Below are 21,288 nucleotides of genomic sequence, written 5' to 3'. Positions count from 1 at the left end.
TTTTAATCGGATAAGGGTTGTCAGGCATTCTTTTGATATATGTTACGGGATGTTTTTTTCTTCTTGCTGAGAATTACTCTCTCTGACGTTCAAGGCCCTTTGGCATTTTTACACACCTACTGTATATTTTTCACTCTGTCTCCTCCATCCATCTCCCTTTGGCTTCCCCTCCCCCCTTTCTTTCTCCTCATTTTCATTCGCTCCTTCCACTGCTTTTAACTTTTTCTTTTTTCCATCACTCCCTATACTTTGCTTTCCATGTCCTATCCCTTCCTTTTTATATTCTTCTGCCTCCTACTCTTTCCTCTACTCCCTTCCACCCTGCCAATGGTTTCTTTCCCCTTGCCCGCCCTCACTTTTTTTCTTACTCTACCCCGTGTGTCTTCTTTACTATATTTACTTCCCCTTGTGTCTTTTCCCTCGCCAATCCTTTCTTCATCTTTTCACATTTGTTTCATCACCTTTTGCCTTATCCCTCTTCATTCATTCTTCCTGTGTTATACCATCCCTGAATGTATTACTTCCTTTCCCCCTGATTTATCTCCCTTTTCCCTCCCTTCTTTTCCATCCCTCCCCACCTCCATCCCCTCTTTCCCCCACCATCCTTCTTTTTACATCTTTTCCAACCTTCTCTCTCATCATATCTTTTTCCTCTCAACATTTCCTCCTCTCTTTTCCCACACTCAATCTCCTTATGTCTTTGCTCTCCCTCCCATCCTCCTTCCATTTCCCTCGCCACCTAAATTTTTCCTCCCTCCCCTTTCTCCTGTCGCCTTACCTCTAGCTGGTGGGCATGGCGACAGAATGCAGCTGGACGGATGCTGTGGTTGAGTTGCAGGTGTGGAGCCAGCTGGCTGCCTTCTGTCACTATGCCAAGGACCACAGCTTGGTGCTGTGCTGCAGCAAGAGCGCTCTGCAGCTGGAGGAAGCCGCAGCAAAGACCATCAACACTATGCCCTGTGCTCTGTAAGTGTGTTTGAATGAGTACATATCATTTAAAACAACCTGACAATATTAGAAGTGCCTCGGCAGATCAGTCTTTTTTGTCTAATTTGGGAGAGAGGGACTGCATTTGAAGTGGATGTGTGAAAAGCAGTTGACATTTTTGCTTCCAAAGCTCTCTGAGGGGCAGGTGACATCTTGTGCATATTCAAGAGAACTGCAGTAGATAAAAACAGCCATTTGTCACACATGTCACTTTTTCTAGCTGCAAAGTTGGAGTGAAGTAGCAAAGTCTCATGCTTCTCTATGTCAGTTTATAATTTTGGTTGATTAATGAGTTAACTGGACAGGGGAATGACAGCTTTTGAATATTATTTCACCCATAGGTATGACCTGACTGCCGTGAATGAGATGCTGAGCCGTGCAGCCTGTTTTAGGGGTCTGAGTTTAGTCGATGTGTCCAATGGAGATCTACACACCTACAGAGATGCCATGAAGGTGCTTCTATCCAGTGTCAGGTGCAGTCACTATTTAATTTATATATTCCTTAAAAAATCCTCATAATCTGCTCCTATTGCAATTTTTCTGTTTCTGCCGTTTCTCTTGTCCACAGCTTTGCAGAAAAGGCAAAGAATCCTACATTGTGTGTCACGGCCGCCAGACATTACTGGAACTCTTGTGTCCCCCTGACACAGACTCCTGAGGGAAGACGTCAACTCCAGAATCCCTTGGAGGAGATTCTGAATGCTCTGCTCAGTACCGCTACCAAATATGCAAAAGTATTATACCTTATTATCCAGATTTTTACTGGCACATTCATCCAGATAAATCCTGTGTTGGTTTCATCTTTGACCAGTCAATTAACTGCTATTAAGATTAAGTAAGGAAAGAATTCTTTAAAGATCGTTTGTACTTTCCCAGGTTTTCATCAGAAAAATTACTCCCATGGTGTATAAGGGGACAAAAACAATAACATCCTGTTGTAGTCAGCCAAGATAGCTGACGACATTACTCTCCTGATACAGAAAATGGAAATGGTATAATAAATGTCACTGTAATATTTAAATATATATAAATATTTGTAGAATTTAAAACTGAGATTACAGGTTTTGGGAGTTTGTATCCACTTTGCCGGTATTTTTACTTCACTGCATTTGTCATCTAAGCACCTGGCTCAACTGGAGGAGAATATACAAATACCGTTCTGAATTTATTGCAGTAAAACAGTACAGCAACAAAGGTAACCACAGAAACACAGAATCTGTCTCTCCGGGAAATGTTACAGCCCATTTTTTTGAGCCCCAGAATCAAGGCTTTTCAAAAAACTTTACATTTTTAGACAGGACAAATGCTGACAGGACACAGTTTCAGCCTTAAGTATACTAGCAACAAAATGTAAAGTAAGCAAGCAAAACAAGAATTGATCTACTGCAAGAACTTTTTTTCCTATTCCAATTATTTATATTTCATGGTTTGCTTGCTATCACATATAGTCAAATATATGGCAGGGTTATTAAACATGCTCTGTTATCTTTTGCTGATCTGATGATGAAATCGATTAAAATTCTTCTTGAGGGTACTACGATAGGGAGACTGTAGGTGCTCTAGAGAGTGAAAAAACATCTCATCGCTGCCTTTGGACAGCCAGCGGGATAAACACTTGTTCAGCTGAAAAACAAGTTAGAAATCCATAATTAAAAGGCAGCTTATGACAGATTTTAGAAAGATGCTTCCAGCTTGACATGTTTCCTCAGCAGTGCTGTGATTCACAGTAAGCAGGGGGAGAAGCCTCATTTATCACATGCAGTGGTGTCTTTATTTCTATGTGGGAAAGAGTAAGGACCAGATAAACTCCCCCAGCCAGATAGTTGAAGGCTATGGATGTGGATGGGGAGTTACAGGGGGCAAGGGCATATTCAGGCCGAGGTCAGAAAACAATTTGTCTTATAGATCAGTGAGCTTGGAGGACGACCATTTTTCCACAACCACCATCGCCACCAACACTTTTTTATCACTATGCCAGCCACTCGGGTTTAAACTTTTCCCCTTTTTCTATTTCAGAAACCGCTTGCACGGAAAGGCTTGCTCACCTTGACAACACTGACTCCTGGGAGTTCTGAACCTGAAGGAACAGGTGAGCTGTGAAAGAACAGAAAAGAACCTTCACCCCTCAGAAACGGCTTCCTGTTTGGTTTGAATTCCTTTTAAATCAATAACTGGTTTTGCTCTTTATCATTACTGTAAATTATGGACAGCAAAAAAATATTTAGCCCATTTTTTATTGAGAACTTTAAGCCAAAAGATATTTACCTTTGGATATTTTATTTTGATCATTGGATTTCTAAGATTTACATTGATACATACATACACATACACAAATGATATAATTGCTTCCATTGTATTACAAATCAATCTTTTAAACATGTATTTTTGTGTATCTGTATGTGTGTCTCTATGAGTAGATGAAGAGGACCTAAGCCTGAGATCAGCCATTTACAGTTTGTTGCTCCAAATCCGTGCTGATAAAAGTGACTGGAAAAGTGGTCTGCAGCTGCTGGACAAAGCTGAAAGAGACATGCCTCCCTCAAAACACAGCCTGTGAGCAAGAGGAAAAGCTATGACAAGATCTGTGAAAGGTAGAGAGGCTGAAATACAAAAGGAAAGCATATTGTCCGCTTGTGTATTACCAGACCTCTGCTGAAAAGTCGCATACTGGTGAAAGCACGACTTGGAGAAAGCGTTCTGACGGACATGGAGAAGCTTCATGATGAAGGAGAGCAGTGCTCATCTATGTGGCATCAGGTGGCACTGTGTGCTGTCAATAGAACCCAGCAGCTGACCGGCTACCAGAGAGCCATCACATCTCTCCAGGTAATACATATATTCTGCCCCCATTTTCCATCAGCAGATGATTGCAGATGGATCAGGTTGGAATCTTTCATATGAGTAGAATTGTGGTAATTAAATCCATCATTTGATTTTCTGTGCAGCCCTTTTCGCTTTAAGGACACACACGAATTATGCTTAGGCTCAAGCGCCACTTTGTGGAGCCTGAGTGTCATTACAGCAATATGGTTGCACGAGAGTGAAAATATGAATCCTTGCAGCAGCTCACAACTGGGACTAACTTTAGTTAGAATTTTATAATACAACATCAGAAGTTAGGTTTAGGTTTGGTGGCATCTGTGATAAGATTCAGAGAACCTAGAGCTCCTGGAAAAGTGATAGAGTTGGTTGTTTAAATACTAGAGTAGAAAATTGTCTCGACTCACTCATGAGTAGTTCACACATGTACAAACAAAGTCAAAATATCAAAAGAAGCTACTGTGATAGATTTTTGTGTTTCTGAAGCAGTGCTCAGAGACTCAGTGGCAGAAGGTCAACCTTTTACTTGAGTTTGGAGAGTGGCTGCACTGTCACAACTTCCCCAAAGCCGATGCCCAACACCAGGTTCAGTCGGCGATAGATATCCTGCTACAGCTAGAACCTGAACAGGCAGAAGAAGCAGGTATGATTCATCTTGTTCATTGTATCATGAATGACTGGTTAGGTTTGTTAATTATAATATGGTGCACTCTAAACTGTAGCAGCTCCACCTCAAGGCACATATGCGAGCATGAAATCTCATGGCTCCTTTGTCATATGGGTTCAGCTTTTGTGTGGTTGCACATGTGCACTTTAAATCATGGAATCCTTAATTTTTTTAACATTGTGTTAGTCAAAAGGGAAAAACGTGTGATCCAGCTGCCACACAAAAGGGCCATGCCACAGCTTGAAAAAAAATGCAGGGATTGTTTTAGTTTTTTTATTTCACACGGTTTCCTGAGTAAACAATGAAAAATATTTAAAAAAGCTAATATTGTCCAGAGGTTGACCTGACAAATAGCAGAGCTGTTTTCAGTCTTGTGCTATGGGTCCATTGAAATCCTCTACGAGACTCATTTGACATCCACGTCAAACAAAAAGTTTAGATTTGTAACAGAGATACTGTTTGTGTTTTAATAGCTTTGCAATTTGTCTTGTTGTCTCCTAAAATTATTCGTTGCAGTGAATGTTATATGTACATCCTTCCTCTAGACAACAAGCCCAAAACGAAGGGTTTGAGTGAAGTGGAACGTGAGCCTCTGTTTGCAGTCGAGGGCTTGTTCATCCAAAATCTGTCCAATCTGAAAGGAGTGCAACGGCTGGACTGTTTGGTGCGAGCACACACTCTGCTCGCTGTCATGACGGACAGAACATCACCTGAGCACCAGCTTAACCTGCTCAGAGCCTACACCTTTGTGCTTCATATATGGAGGGTATAATCTCCTATCAGTCAAATAATACCGTCTCCAAATGTAAGCCAGATTTGAGTTGAGTATTGAATGCGTATGTGCATTGCTTTATTTTACTGCAGGTTTCCATGGCTGGGCTTTCTGGGCTTTCCAGTTCCAGGGCAAAGAGTCCGCCCCAGCAGCCTGATGGATCCAAAAAGGTCAAAGACAAGGGCAAGAAAGTTTTAAAAGTGAAAGACGTAAAAGAAGTAGGTCATACAGCTCAGATTCGGATGCTTTACTCTTTACACAGAGAGGGTTGGGCATATATGAGTTGGTCTTTACTTTTGATGAATAATGCAGATATTTTACCCCAGTTGTGAGCCACTGTTTCGCCTCTCTGTCTTTATGATTAAAAAAACTAAACGTACTCAATTTTTTATAAATGACATGCAGAATACTGGCTCAGCTTGTTCGGAAGCAGTAGCTTTCATTCTAATTTCTATAGATCCTAAATTTCCCCTTGTGATGAATAAAGTATCTCTCTATCTATCTTATAAAGAGAACTCACCACAAGAAAACACAGAAAATAATGAGCTGCAAAAGTTGTCTAGTGGGAGTGTTAGATGTGAGGAAAAATAAAGATGCTGCTATAGATAACCTACAAGATGACCAAAGGCCCTAACTCATACACAGACCAAATGAAACAAAGCAAACCTGGGGAGAGAGAGATGGCCATTTTGAAACCACACAGGTTATACAGGCTCCAAACAGGTAAGGCCAATTCTTCGATGAGGTGGGAGGGGCTAGGCATCATGAAGGTCCGAAAATTGAGACAGACAATAACATAACTGTTATGCAGCCTAACGCCATCCAACCAGGAGGTTAAGATTACCACATGGTGCTTGATACTACATGACGGAACATTGTAAATGTGAAATTGTGGGTATTGTTGAATAAGTATATTTGAGGCATTACAAATTCTTGATAAGTATTTACTAAGCAAAATTGAATGTGCTTTATTTAAAATGCTGACTATACAATAGTACCAATAACAATATAATATCAATTCTATGTGTCACTATCTAACCAGACAACCCCTGCAGACGAGAGAGCTAAACCTGGCGTCCCGGTTCAGGCACTTCCCTCCTCACCGGAGGACTGGGCTCGTTACAGCTGTCTGGACCAAACCAGGGAGATATTCAGAACCAACAGTAGCCCGGACTGCATCAATACACTGTGCATCACAAAGCAGGCGAGCACCTCCTCTCCCTCGCATATCTCTATGTCATAACTGTATACTTTCAATGGTACTGTCTCTGATTATCAGTCTGTCTTCAACATAACAAGAAATGGCTTCGGTATAAATGTCACTTCAAGAAAGTTTCATTTCCTGGTCAAAAGCAGATGCACTTATTGATGTTTGTTGATCACATTAAAATGCTGGAAAAGCTTGAAACCCCAGTATTCTTAATTGAATATGTGAGGAATTACTGTTGGTCTCTATTCCTCCAAAATTAAATGAAAGCTCATTAGCAATCATAGGCCGTTTATTGAAAACATGAAATGGTAACACTATATTGTTCTTGTATTTGTTTGTCTGCAGAGTCAAAGCTTGTTTTATCTCAACCTGCTGGAAAAAGAGCTTCACTCGCTCTCGCTGGATCACATGACGCTGCCCATACTGCATCTAGCTGAGGTCATAGCTCATGACCTTCTGGATAACAGGAGCCTCTCCTATGTTTACCGACTCAGGTGAACCAATTACATTTATCAGGAACTACTTGGATATTAAACAACAGTTTACAGGTGTTGGTGAGGGAGTTTGTACAAATACTGATGAGCTGCCTTGAGTGATGTCACTTGAGTCAGTGTCGATAGGGGCTGAAGACTCCAAGTTTGAAAATGGGGGTGAGAAAGAAGTCAACTTACCAGACTTCTATAGTCCATTCCTCATCTCAGTCTTAGGCCAGAGGCACTTAGTAATATAAGTTTAGTTGTATAATAGTCGTATATCGTAAAAGAGTGTAGACGTGTTACTTATAACACTATAACTTATATATCTTAACACACAATTTTTTTTTCCAAACAACCTGTCTGGGGTATATTTTGCAAATTTTTACATATGTACATTGCGAGTCTTACATTTGGATAAAGTGCAATGATTAACAGTTTCTTTATATGTCTGACTGTTTCCAATGCATTTTATCTAAATTATTTACCACTGTGAGAGAGTGATTTGACTAAAGTCAGCTGTTAACACCCAGGGAACCACAGACACCCGAGGGACTGACAACCATCAACTTGTGGCAAGATTAGTTTAGTCCTGTTGCATATTGACTTTGTTCATTTCCTGGTGTCGTTTATTCCCTTAATCAGAATTCTGAGGACGTGTTTTCAGCTGGGCTTGGAGACACATTCACCATATCAGCGGAAGCTTCCCGATTTGTGCAGAGTCCAGGAAAAAGAGCAGATGGAGTAAGTCAACTCAGTTATGAAGATTTCATGTCCTTACACATTTATTTAATATCCCTTAATCATATCATATTCTTTATTTTCAGGTGCCACAAAACGATTGCTTTTTCAAAAGAGAGAGAAGTGTATTTCAAAGCTAACAATCAGGTCAGTGTATGCTCGTAAAATAAATGTAGGTTTTTATTTTGCACCAAATGCTGCACATTTACAAGGATTTACAGCTTTTAATTAACTCTAGTTTTAGTACTTCTTAAGATGATTGGCAAGTGCCCACAAGTGACTCACTGAAGTTTATATTGTCTAAGGAAATTTACTGCATGCTCTTAAGTTCTACTTAAAATAATGAGTGATGGCAGATTAATATATTTCTTTAATGACAGTCTAATCACTTGTCTCATAAACCTGGAATGAGTGTTATCACTTAATGGTGTGAATTTCATATCGTAGTCGACAGCTCTCATCTCATAAACTTTAACACTGTAACACTACAAGCTTTTAGCAGAGAGCATAAGAAAGACATTCGTTCTGTTGTACTCTTTTTATCACATTGTGTTGCAGTGTTTGTTGTTTTGCATTCGTGTCAACAGCTTTGTGCTGGATGTTGTGTGTGTATATCTTTTGTGTATCCAATGCATCAATAATTGCATTTTTCAGAAAGCTAAGATAGATGAACGTGTCAGTCCTGGGCGACTGAGGATGGACATGTGTGCTCAGGACATTTGGCTGGACAAAGCTGAGGTTCTCCTCAGCATGGGGCTCTGTCAACCAGCCAGGCAGCTCCTGGCAGAGGCTCACCTAATGGCAAGCGTGAGTTGAAAGAGAAGACAAACACAGAGCCAGGGTCTGACAAAAAACAAAACTCTAATTCCACAATAGACAGAGACAATATTACATCTGCAATGATGTCATGCTAGTTATTGAACTGTTACCCTGTAATATGCTGTTGATACAGATACTCTCTCTCTATTATGACGCCTTTCAAATTTTCTGTTTAGAAGTCTGGGGATCAGAAAGCAATGGCAAGAAGTTTGCTCAGTCTGGCCTCTTTGGCTTGTGAAGAGCAGAACCATGGCAAAGCTCTGATCCTGCTGGACGAAGACCAAGCCCTCGGTGGGGATGAAGAGTTCTGGTTCCAGCTAGCCCTAAACAAGGTTAGAGCTGTAGCAGGGCGGAGACACCAGGATGCACAAACCAAGGTATCAAATCGCAACCTTCGAACACACACCGCTACATTGCAGTTACTTTGTTGTTTAAATGAATCCCCATCTTATTGTGCCTCTATTTCATCCACAGGTTGATCAGATTACAAAGATTACAAATCAAAGCTGTGGAGCTCTGAAGCAGATCTTGGAGCAGCAGGTTAACAGAGTGTCAAAGCTCACCTACTTAATCACTTCATTAGAGATGAGGTAACTCCAAACCCGCTTGTCTTTTCTTGTTCAATTGTGTGTTGTGTTTTTTTTAAGATGTTTAAGAACATTAAACTGCACTATACAGCTTTGGCAAAAAATAATTTACACAATTTACTGCAAATATTTGACAACAGTTTTACATTTCTCCACACAAACAAATGTCATAAACAAAGTGACTTAACTGAGGTTTAAAGACACCATCATTTTGTAAAGAAAATACCAAAAACCAGAGATGATGAAGCTTTATTAAAGCATTTATATAATGATCTATTATCCTTTTTAATAAACCCCACTTTGCACATTGGGCAACGTCCTCTTCACATCGTACAGCGTGTAACTGTCAATAATTGCCAACCAAACTCCAATCATTATAATCTTGATCTAATGCAATCTGTTGTGCTCTAGAGGTGCTATGGAATGTATACGTGCTTTTGGTGGTGGTGAACCTGGAGAGACGCTCTGCAGCGAGGTCGTCCAGATGCTCACGACTGCCTGTGATACACTCAGAGAGTGTGCCAGCAGTTTCACTAAGCTCAACTATAGAAAACAGGCAGCAGAGGCCCATGCAGAGTACGCACACGGTGTGAGGTGAAATAAGCAGAATTACTTTATTTTATTTGATATTTTAGTATTTTTCAACCTGGGCTCTACGTTTGTAAATGTTTGTGTGTAAATGAATCGTACCTACAGATTTCTCTGCAGCATGATGGGGGCAGTTGCTACAGTGTAATCTTATGGGGCAACTGCGGCAGTCAAGAAAATGCTCACTAGTCGTGCTGTTTTTCACCAGAGGGCCTTGGATATTTCTGCACATCAAACAATATACCATTCCTAAGAACAATAAGAACAGTTTTTAGTGACCTCACTCCTCAGATCCCTTTTGATGGGCTTTGACAGATAACGTCTTGAAAATCCACACATAAATCGACCACACAAGTTAGCTGTGTTTGACTGATTTCCTTTCTCTCTCACACAATCATACTTTTCGTTCTCTGTCTCCGTCAACCTTCATCCCTCAATAGACTTGTATCCGACCATACAACTGATAAAGAGGAGAAACAGCACCTCCTGCTCGATGGCCTCTCTCAAATGGAGCTAGCTGTCACCATGCAGGAACATGTGGTGCTGAATGCTCAGAGCCTGCTCCCCCCACAGGAGGAGGTAAAGAACGTGCACGTATGTGGTCCCTTTAACAAATCCAGCTTTGATTCTTAGGATGCTTCCTCAAAAACCATAGGAAGGAGGTATTTTATCTCTCACATGATCTGATAAAACTTCTGTGATCTACCCTCTTAAACTCTTCACGGCCACTTCACTTGATTTAATTGCGGAATAACATTGAATTTTCTTTGGCATCCTAGCTGTTACATTTAGGCTAAAATCATTGGCCAGTTAAAGATAGCAAGATTTTCTCACCTGTGTTTTTTTGGTAATCAGAGGGGACAAAGGTTTTGCTGTGAAATGTTTTGTATACTGCAAAATATAAGCTGCAGTTGTGTTTATTTTTTCATATTTGATTTCCAACATTTATGAGTCTTAATTGACACAATCACAAATAAGCTGCTTTTTGAGGTAATTAAGTCCTTTTTTGTGTCACATTCATGTGTCATGTCATATTCTGAGGGTTTGGGCTTTGTGATAATGTGGCTACATATCTGTCTCTATGGGTGTGTGTCACTGTGTGTAGCTTCAGTTTGACAATGTCCTAACACAAACAGATAAAACTTCCATTACTGTAACTTGTCAAGAGCAGATGGGTGTCAGAATCATATTTTATCCAGGCACTATACAAGCGCTGATACAGATGAGGTTATCCGAGGGCCTCCTTGTCAGAGATGGACTGACTGCAAGCTTTAAATTACATGTTGATGGAATCATGAGGGAAAGATTGATGGAACAACTCTTACACCTGCTGCAGATCCATATTTATTTATTCTTTAATCAGAACTCAATTGGAGTTTTTGATTTAATCGTCTGTGGGTGTTGTGACTCTGCGGGCCGGGGCTGGAACGTAGCAGTGTTCTCTCAGCAGATGGTGCTGGTGCCTCAGTAAAGCCTGACATCCAACCTGCAACCTGTGAACGAGAGAGAACGGTTCTAATCCCTGAAGGCATGCTCATTAATTCATCTTTATGAGCCAGGCCAACTTTTGTTCCACATTCAAATCTGTGTGGTCTAAATTAGTGGTTCCCAAAATGTATAATTTGCAATAACTCACATTATTTGATCAGACTTTTTACTCAAGTCACTATTTATCTGTAAATGCATCATCCCAACCCACTCCTGCAACCATAACATGCAACTTACCCTTTAATGGGAACTTTGATTATAATAAAAAGAAGTTGCTTCTCATTTCAGGTTGCAGCTCATTTAAGTAGGAAACTGCTGTGGAGTTTTCTTTATCATTTAAAAACTGACATTAGTTTGTTCCATAGCTCATAAATAGTGACATATATAATCCTAACGTACATGTATGTTATGATGTACTTAATGATCTAATACCTGCGTGTGCTCATATGCTTGTTCTCATGCTGGCGCTCTCTGTCCCAGACTCCTGGAATTTGGCTGGCAGCTAGGCAGAGGCTGCTGTGCCTGCGGCTGGTCCTGGCCGAATATTGTCTGGCCATGCTGGAGGAGCGATGTGCTGAGGACAAATGCCAAGCTCTGTCTCGTGAGAGGAAGACGTCTGGTGAGATAGCAATGGAGGAGTTCACACGCTTCACACCTGAGCCAGGCTCTGTACAACAGGTAAGGCACGCGACCTGGGCCAAAGGAGAAATCCTTAATCCATTCAAGTAAAAACTCACCTGGCATCTTAAATATAAACAGCATCTGCTTAAAATAAGACTGGCCTTTTTATTATCAGAAAATCCCATAAACACCAACAGCAACAATACAGTACTACAATTTATTCTAGTCAAAAGTAATATTTATATTCTCAATATGACTTCATTGTTAACAATCAACTATAGTTAAACAATGTATTAGATGATTTATGTCTTCATTAAAATTAACATGGCTCATAAACTTCCACCATTGACTCTATCGACACACATGAATGAAATTATATTTTATAGCTGCAGTGAATTTCAGTAATCCTCAACATGTACGTAAACCTAAGATATGAATCTGAGCATCAAAAATATGATTACATCAGATAAGAGCGGTGGGCCTGCAGTCTGCTTAAAGTGTAACTTCACCCCTAAGTTTTAGCTGAGGTTTTAATAATCCAGTGTTAGGAGGAGGGGCTAAGACACCCCTACCTACCCCCTCGCGCAGACACACCTTAACAAAACATACACAACACACACATATGACATTCTAATTATCTTGTTAAAACTAAGTTATTAAGAAAAAAAGAGTTTCCTGACAGACCACAGTCGTCCTGATCTGTTCGAACTGCTTGCACAGGTGGCTGTCTAAGCCCGAGGTTTATTTTAAATAACTTTGGTAATGATACGATTTAAAACCAGCATTAATGTATTTCATCAAAGAACAGTCATATAATAAAGTTTACAGCTTAGAAACTCATGTAGGTGTGTAGTATCTATTTTTTTGTTGTTCACCCGAGCACATCACGAACAGACAAATTTAAACAAACTCCTTAGTAAACATAAATTTAAAGTTTGAGGAAGTTTATATATACATATTCTGGATTTTGGAGAGGCAGATAGAGCAAGTGCGAGTAAAATTTTTGAAAGGTTGCCAAGGTGCATGGGCGAGTGTACACTCACTCTACTCTGCTGTAATCCTCTGCTGCTGCGCTGAATAACAGAGTAATCAAGTTTCTGAACATCATCTAATCCAGCATTCAATAAGGCATGTATTTCTCCTAATGCAATTTTGATACAGATATAAAGATTATATATCCCAAATAAAAATATACAGAATTTATTTCCCACAAACTCCTGTTTGAAATTGCTCATTTAATGTTCATAGTCTAGGGTCAGATGGGCTTGCAGAGCTGTGAAATGACAAATGCAGTCCCATAAATTATATAATGTTGATATGTCCGATTCTGTTGTTTATTCACATTCTTAGTCTCTGACTTGAACTTTTGTTCTTTCTTTCTTTCTTGCGTTCTCCCTTTCTTCATCTTTCTGTGTCTTCCTCTGCCTCGTATCACAGGGACTATCACTTAAAACTAGAGTGCTTACTTTTTGTCTCACTATTCCTCCTTCCCATTTTACAATCCTACGTCTGAACAGCTTTCATAACAGCTTTCTGGTGAAAAAAAATGTTCTTGCCAAAATGGGATTAAACCCAGGGTTGTATTTGCTTCCAAAATGAGTTTCTATTCAGCCAATTCCTTAACTTCAATCAGTTTTTTCCAAACTAGATTAGAGAAGTTTATGTCTCCACATGAGGTACAGTGCTTGTGATCCACTCCTCATTTCACCCTGGTTATCTTTGTGATTCGCAGCAATGGGTGAGTGTGGGCAGTACCCTGGGGCAGGTGGCTCTGGGCCAGTTGGCTGCGGTCAGCTCTCACTCCTCGGACAACGCAGAGACCAGAGCTCGCTACCTGAGTCTGATGGGAAAGGGCCAGAGACTGATGGCTGTGCAGGAGGACCCCCTTTATCTCTATGCTCTCTGGGACAAACACAAGCATGTAGGCAACACATTTCTATGTATAAATTTAAACATAATGTTTGTGTTTACGGAGTGATGCTTGCGAGCTAGTTAACTCGAGCTGCGCTGCTCTAATCATATACCACTCACTCTGCGTAATCCTCTATAGAACACACCTTCCCAAATTGGTGGTCTATTTAATTTGCAAAGATTTCCTTGATCTCCCTTTGCTTGTCAATGCCTCTGCTGCCCTACCATATATTGTCTATTAATGTAATCATGTTAAAGTAATCCCTGCGGCAAATTGACTGATTGAAATACAGTATGTTTGGGGGATAGTGGGCTCCACAAGTAAGCTATTGAAACCAGGCGCTTAAGAGACATCCATACGTAATGTATACTGCTTAATCTATAAAGGCCTGCAGGGGGAGCTGGAGCCAATCCCAGCTGCCAAGGGGCAAGAGATAGGGTACATCCTTTACAGCGTATCCCAGGGCCAATATACAGAGTCAAACAACCGCACGTATCAACAAGTTGGAGTCTCCAGCTAAACCCAATCTGCATGTCTTTCACTAATAGTGAAGCGTTTAGGCCAGTTCCTACAGTGTGACTGTGTAGCAAGTTTATTCCTTTAAAGAAATATGTTGATTAACAGAGAGGCTTTACCGGTAGGTCATTATATCAACGAAACAGTAGTTGATGATGTCAATGCCAATGTGGGAAAAGGGACTACATCACACTTACAGTGACAATGCTAACCACTGCACCACATGGTGTCTCACAAAACCAACACAAGAGAGGAAATCACTAAAGTCAGTTTAATCATTCTCTTATGGTCATAGAAGTCATTGAAGTCAGTGAATATATCACACAGGCCTTTTGGGGATGACGGACACAAAAATGCACATGTACACAAAAGATTACACAGTATCAGGGGCTTAAAGTGATTAGAGAGATGGATGTCTGCTCACATAATTTAAGAGCCTAAGTCTTCATGGTTTGTGATCATGAGGGGATTTTTATACTAATCATTAACATTGTTCTGTGATCTTGAAATAACTTTGTGCAGAAGGAGGCCTGGTCTGACCCAAGAACCATTTCTGTCGAGGAGGAGAATTCAGAGAAGGAGAAAGACGGAACGGAGCAAAGGAAGATCTCTGCCAAAAGTGCTGAGCTGCAGGTGCATACCTCCTGACAAGTGACCCCATCACTCCTGAGTCATGTCTAATCTGAGCTCTTTATCTTGAGGTTCATCTCACCTCTCAAATCCCCCAGTTGTAGATCCCTGGGTGTTCTCATTGCTGTCAAAGTTAACATAGAGAGGTCCAATATCCACCTCAGACTCGAACAGTGGCAATATTTTATTTATTTTTAACCATTTTAGATTGAGTTATTAAGGATATCAAATTGGGTTTTGTCTGGCCTCTCTGTATTCGGATTCAATATAACAAGGTTTTATTGATATCTCGATGCCATTTGAATCATGGCATCAAAATTAGATAAATGCTTTCACAGACGGTTTTAATCTGCCAATGGGGGAATCAGCAGATTGTTTCCAGACAAATACATTTAAATAGCGCTGAAGTTTGCAGCAGATGCTGTGAGAGAAGGCTGGAAAGGTTTGGCATGAATTCCTGTTTTGGGTTAAACAAAACACGGCAACACAAGGTTTAACTGTCCTTTCAGTTTGATTATACTAAATAGAAGCACAGCAGTAGGTAAGAGCTATGAATAACAGCAACAATTCAGTTGAAAATATTTTGAAACTATGGCAGAAACTTGTGTCTTTATTTAAGGTAATGCACCATAGTGAAGTCTGTTAAAGGAAAACAACTGTTGAGGATACTCCATTTGCTCTGACTTTGCATCCGATTTAATACAAAGACACGAATCTCAAGATTATAGAAAGTTATTATTTCCTTAATTAAAATTGTCAGGATAGTAAATCAATACTCACATGCCCATACATATATTTCTAGAAAAACTTTTCATAATGATCTTTCTTCTTGTCTCTACAGGCTGTAAAGGTATTCCTCTCCTCAGATAATTTCAGAGGAAACAATCAGAGCTGACAGCCCTCATTATGTGCAAAATGCTTTGTAAAGATTAAGTGATGCTAATATGAGGCTACAGCTGCTACACACATGAAAAGGATATCTGCTGACGTCAGTCTTACTCGGACAAAGCCCCATCTTTGTGTTAAACCCTAACCACGTGTGGACTTACTTGCATACACTTTTAAAATGTACAGCCATACTGTCTAATCTGTCTGCTTGTGTTTGTCTTGTAATTGAGCAGCAGAGAAGGCAACAAGCCCAGCAGCTGTTGGCACAGGCCACTAAAGCACTCACTGAAGCCATCGACCTGTGTCTTCAACATAAGCTGCCATCTTCGATCCTGGCTGATGCCTCTATCAACATGTTGGAGTGTCAGGGCCAGATGGAACCTGCAGCGACAGGACAATATCTCGCCCTGTTTCAGGTATTCTAGACCAGATCATACAGTTTGTGTATCTTAAGCACCTGTACTTCCAGGTACTGTCTGGAGTGTGCAGTGTGTAAGATGGACTTGTTTCACTGTCAGTCGTATCATTGTTATGCCCAGAAGGTTCAGCATATAGTGCTACCTGCATGTATAGCACTTGTGGCTCTATGCACTTCACAGTCAATCAAAACCCACAAATCATCTCAGGTTACTTAATGGCATTCTTTAAGATATCGTGCACCGATAGTTATTCCTGCTATTACATTCTTCTATTATCTCCTTTATCTCCCTTCATCCGTCCTCTCTTCTCTTCTCTTGTTCCAAGAGCTGCTCCTCTGTTGCCATGATGGCCGAAGTCCTGAATTCTGCCTGCACTGACACCAGTGTGTCCCAGCTCTCAGCTCTGCTCAACCTCCGCAGGAAACGGCTTGGCTTTCAGGAGGAGAGGCCCAGAAGCATGCTGAAGGGAGCAGAGGACTCCCTCAACAGCCTCTCCAAGGTACCGGGTCACGAACCTCCCAACTCTTGATCTATGGATGCTGTCATGCCCACCTTGGTAAATTCCCTTGATGGGGAACAATGATATTGGTGCTGTTGTGGCCTTTGCTCTGAGTGTCCTGTGTGATTCCAAAATGACACAGAGCAGTGGTACCAACATCCTGTATTTGTGTTTGAAAGTTTCTCGTGCACCAGCCAGTAGGTGGGACTATGCAAAGAGATACTGTTGATATTGTGCATTGAAAGAGCCATTGATGCATGTGAGTTTAATTTAAGATTAGCTGAAGGAGTGAGTTTAATTTAGCTGTCCTTTAAAAGTAAGGTGTGTCACATTCTGTTATTGAAATATCAAATATAATTGTAGTATTATAGTTTAACTGATATATTTTGTGATGAGGATTATAATGATCGTTCTAACTCTTGTTATTAACAGATGCATTTAGGTCCTCAGGATTAGGCTTAAATGATGATTGACATTTTTTGTGAGAACACGATCTTGACTAAAACGTCATAATTTTATGTGTGATGCGTTCTAGATATTTTTGACTGACAATTTTTTTAATGCAATATAATTGCTCACTCGTTTCAGAAAACATTTCAAATAAAAATCCCCCTGTTCCTCTATGTACTGTATCTCTGGCAGCACCTTTCTTTTGCAACAGACTTGTTTAAATTCTGAAATCAAACATCAGTTTATGCTTTCCTTAAAGTTGTGAGTGATCTTGAAATTACCTTCTGGTTCGCAGGCCTTCAGCCAGCTGACAATTAATCCCAAACACCTACAGATCCTCGCAGAGCTCCCATCCAACCTGAAAATCCTGCTGCTTCAGCTCTCTGAAGATTGGTAATTTATCATTTAAATTTATGTTTGTTTCCCATATGTTCTGCCCCTGTCTGTCTGACAGTGTCATGGTACATGAGTAAATGATCGAAGAGCACATAAGTCATAGGTCTACTTCCCTTCATAACTGGAGTAAGAGGAGTTCTGTGTGGCATACCTGCCACTAGAGGGCCAATAATCGAAATGGCAGTATTTGTGTTTGTGGATACAGATAGAATCGAAGTATTTGAGTAACTTGAGAAGTATAACATACAGTATACACCTATATTTTTAAATAATTTGTGTTGCTGTGTTTCAATTTGAGGTCTGAGCTTTATGGGGCTTTCTATGAGATGACCAAACCTCCAGAAAATCTAAAAGGAAAGACGACACAGCTTACAGGTTTGGTGCTTGTTCATTTTTCCCCCTTACAAAGTGCAGTCAGGCCTACTACTTATATAAGAATTGTGTGCCATTTCAAACATGACATTTACTGCTGTTATGTATTTTTTTTACTGCATCTAATTAGTCCCATTACTCCAGGAAATATGGTCTTCATCACACGCACAACGCTGCATTGTTGTTTGCATATAAATGGAGTCAAATTAATTAAGTTTTCCCATATAACATTTGTCTGCGAGGCAGATACAATATTCAGATTTCATGAGGATGTGAAGAGAGGGGGGAAAACAGCAGTGCAAAGTAGAAAAACCTCTGTGCGACCGGCCTGGCACGGAACACCAGCTGTCACAAGTCATCACAGGGTTTTAGCATATTGTATCACCTGCTCACATGACCTTTCCTGGGAATATCTGACATAAGCAGTTATAAGTCTATATCTAGACTCATCGCTTGATAATGAGGACAAATTCATAAAATAGAAAAAAACAAAGAGGGGATGAATGCTGGAGAGGAGCAGCGGAGGCGCTCGCAGGCATCAATTACAGGACTCGTATGTGTCTGTATGAATACATGTCTAATTGTTTGTTGGTCCTGTTGTTACAGGTAACCTGGCGTGCTCTAGAGTGGCAAAGGTTTCAGTCAGCCCAGAGGCTCTGCTGGCACTGAGGGAGCAGGTTCGGGCTTTAGGTCAGGAGAAGACACATGCCCCACTGAAGGAAGCCGGTTGGCATGGTGCTGAGGGCAGAGTGGAGGCCTCTGAGAAGCATCACCTCGTTCCTCGGGTAAGTCTTGTTGAGATCAATGCAATTTTCTTTTATTTACACATTATCCACTGCAATCATTATTATTGTTCCCTGTTGTATCCCACTTTATAGAAAACTGATGACGATGAAAAGTTGGCGCCTCACTTCTGCAAAATTGTACAAGAAATGGAGGATTATTTGAAACCACTGCTCACACAGTTTGATTCTTGTTTAAGGTGAAGTTCTATATTTGTCATCACATTCCCCTTTTTTCCACTGCAAAGACTCAATAAGGTTCATTTAATTTTCTCGGTGGTGAAACTTGTACTTTTATGTCTAAAAGTCTGCAGCTTTTTCATGATTGTGGGATTTATGGTTGAAAGATTATGTACAGATCATAAGTCTTAATTTCATGATGAAGTATAATTAATCCATTTCAGTCTTAGTCGTATGATGCAATTCCTTGCAACACAGAGACAACTTGTTCATTTATTCTACTTATGTAATGAAAATTGAACCAGGAAATCGGGAGAGGAAAACAGGGACAGCTCACCCTCAAAGCAAAGGTTTCGGACAAATCATGAAAATAATAACTGATTTATATACCTGTCTCTTCTTCCACAGAATATTCTGAGTAAATTGCCAAGGGCACAAACACCGTAATATGGTGATTTAGTTAATTATATTATTGGGTGGCTTACTGGTTGTTACAGAAATGGCCTAGGTAAAAGGGAAACTGAAACGTGTTCTTTGACTCTGAGCTGTCTCCATATAGACAAAATCAACTATATAACAATAAGATCAAACCCATCAACAATAAATCACAAAAGACAATGGAATTAGTAAATACTCTGCTAGAGTCACATTTAACCCTAACGCGAACAACTGCAGATTAATTATACTTGATGATACAAATTGGTAAATACTTTATACTGTATGTAATGTAATTATAAGATATAACTCTTCTCATTTACTGGTAGACCTAAAGCCATTATTTATGACAACAGTTAAAACATTTTTTAACGCTGCGGCAGGTACCAAGGTCAATGTGAGGAACATCTATACAAATGCGTTTTCAAGTGAGACTGGTTTTCTTAATATTGGCCTGCTCTCTACATTCCAAACTACAGGATGCAACAAGCTTACCCAGAGAGTGCTGGATGTCTATATCTCTTGCACATTGCCACATCTTACACATCTGGCTCTATCTTGTGTGCTTGTCAGACAGCAGGCATTATAGTCCTACTGATCCCCACCTGTCCTTATCCGCCTCAGGCTCCAGGAAGCATCAGTACCATGTCTTGAAATGACCAAATCCAAAGATAAAGAAGACAAGGCAGGCTCAGGTAAGGGTAGAGTATGGTGGGTGTGGGCGTGCACGTGTCAGTGTCACCCTGCGGGCTTTGTCGTTATCTTTACAGTGAATTACAGGAACCACTATTCCAACATCTGCTGTGACTCCTATCTAGCTAGCTATGATCACTTAGACAGATGATCGCTTGTTCGAACAATATAGCTCAATACTTTTAATAGGCATAATGGTAATAACTATTCCTGTGAACTGTTCCCAAATTAATTACAATCCAAATAGTTGGACTTCATAAGTGGACCAATAGTTAAAGGTTGTAGATGTCGTAGCACAGATCTTAAACATTCTAAGCTAAATAATAATTACACTGTCATAAAATACACAACATGTGAACATTTATTTGCTTTTCTGTGTATGTGTGTGCATGCAGATAAACTACCATCAGAAGCAGGGGAGTACTTGGTGTTGCTGGCAGACACAAAGTTGCTGGGGTTGCCACTGGAATCCCTGTCCATCCTGCGGAAGGACAGCTTGAGCTCTGTGTCACGAGACTTTTCCCTCCATCTTCTCCACAGTCGACTGAACAGAGAACAACCAGATAAAGGTGCCAACACACACACATATACTTTATACATTATGTTTACATTAAACATTAAATGTTTACAACGGTTACCAGCAGTCTCCTAACCATCCCCATGAATATACAGCAATTAGTGTAGTGTTCTCACTCTGCTGATCTTGATATCTAGTCTTTTTATAGTTTTTGCCTTAATTTTTCAAATTGTTGCCCAACATTGTGATTGAGATATCAAATAATAAATCAAAGGAGTTGATCAATACAGACATATCAGTATGCAACTTAATTCAAATGGGACTCAGTAGGAAGCATACCTCCATCAAGGTCAAATAGTCTGATCCATGCCTTATCCGCGGGAACATCATTGAAAATGTCCAAAAATGCAATGTTAAAGAAAGTGATAAAATATTCCTGAATGCGCTCGATTGTTTGGATCCAAGGAAAAATGTAATCATTACTTTCTTGGTCATGTCCCATCCCGCAACCACATTTTGTGGGAATCTAGTCAGTAAATATTGCACAATCGTGCTCTCAATCAAACAAAGAACAGTGGCAAAAACACAACCTTTTTGGTGGAAATTATAAAATTACAAATAGAATAGATTTAAAGATCTATGTGACTGCTCGTCAGTATCATTATTGAGCAACTTGTTTTATTTTATGCTTATTTTTATATGCTTTGTTGTGTATAACGCACTGTGTAAACAGTATTTAGTTGGTGAAAGATATCAATCAGATGAATACAAATATAAAAAATTTAAATAAAATTGGGGTTATTGCAGGAAAAATAGAGAAGGCTGA

At 40.1% G+C, this 21,288-nt stretch overlaps 1 protein-coding gene across 1 annotated transcript in view; it reads left to right on the top strand.

Annotated features, from left to right (window-relative positions):
* Nucleotides 1-21,288, top strand: part of LOC128453811 (cilia- and flagella-associated protein 46) — a 77,740-nt gene that overhangs the window by 46,897 nt on the left and 9,555 nt on the right. Inside the window, 29 exon segments of the mRNA XM_053436901.1 lie at nt 785-966; nt 1,329-1,460; nt 1,556-1,721; nt 3,004-3,076; nt 3,405-3,540; nt 3,633-3,813; nt 4,297-4,450; nt 5,020-5,240; nt 5,339-5,464; nt 6,289-6,450; nt 6,802-6,950; nt 7,575-7,673; nt 7,757-7,817; nt 8,325-8,477; nt 8,666-8,866; nt 8,964-9,079; nt 9,488-9,670; nt 10,105-10,252; nt 11,633-11,830; nt 13,506-13,694; nt 14,724-14,834; nt 15,953-16,135; nt 16,464-16,637; nt 17,383-17,480; nt 17,782-17,858; nt 18,462-18,640; nt 18,734-18,837; nt 19,877-19,947; nt 20,341-20,514. Coding sequence (XP_053292876.1) covers nt 785-966; nt 1,329-1,460; nt 1,556-1,721; nt 3,004-3,076; nt 3,405-3,540; nt 3,633-3,813; nt 4,297-4,450; nt 5,020-5,240; nt 5,339-5,464; nt 6,289-6,450; nt 6,802-6,950; nt 7,575-7,673; nt 7,757-7,817; nt 8,325-8,477; nt 8,666-8,866; nt 8,964-9,079; nt 9,488-9,670; nt 10,105-10,252; nt 11,633-11,830; nt 13,506-13,694; nt 14,724-14,834; nt 15,953-16,135; nt 16,464-16,637; nt 17,383-17,480; nt 17,782-17,858; nt 18,462-18,640; nt 18,734-18,837; nt 19,877-19,947; nt 20,341-20,514 — 4,201 coding nt within the window.

Source organism: Pleuronectes platessa, chromosome 12, assembly GCF_947347685.1.
Source record: "Pleuronectes platessa chromosome 12, fPlePla1.1, whole genome shotgun sequence".
NCBI lineage: Eukaryota > Metazoa > Chordata > Actinopteri > Pleuronectiformes > Pleuronectidae > Pleuronectes > Pleuronectes platessa.
The sequence above is the reverse complement of the archived record's forward strand: the minus strand, read 5'-3'. Positions and strand labels throughout refer to the sequence as shown.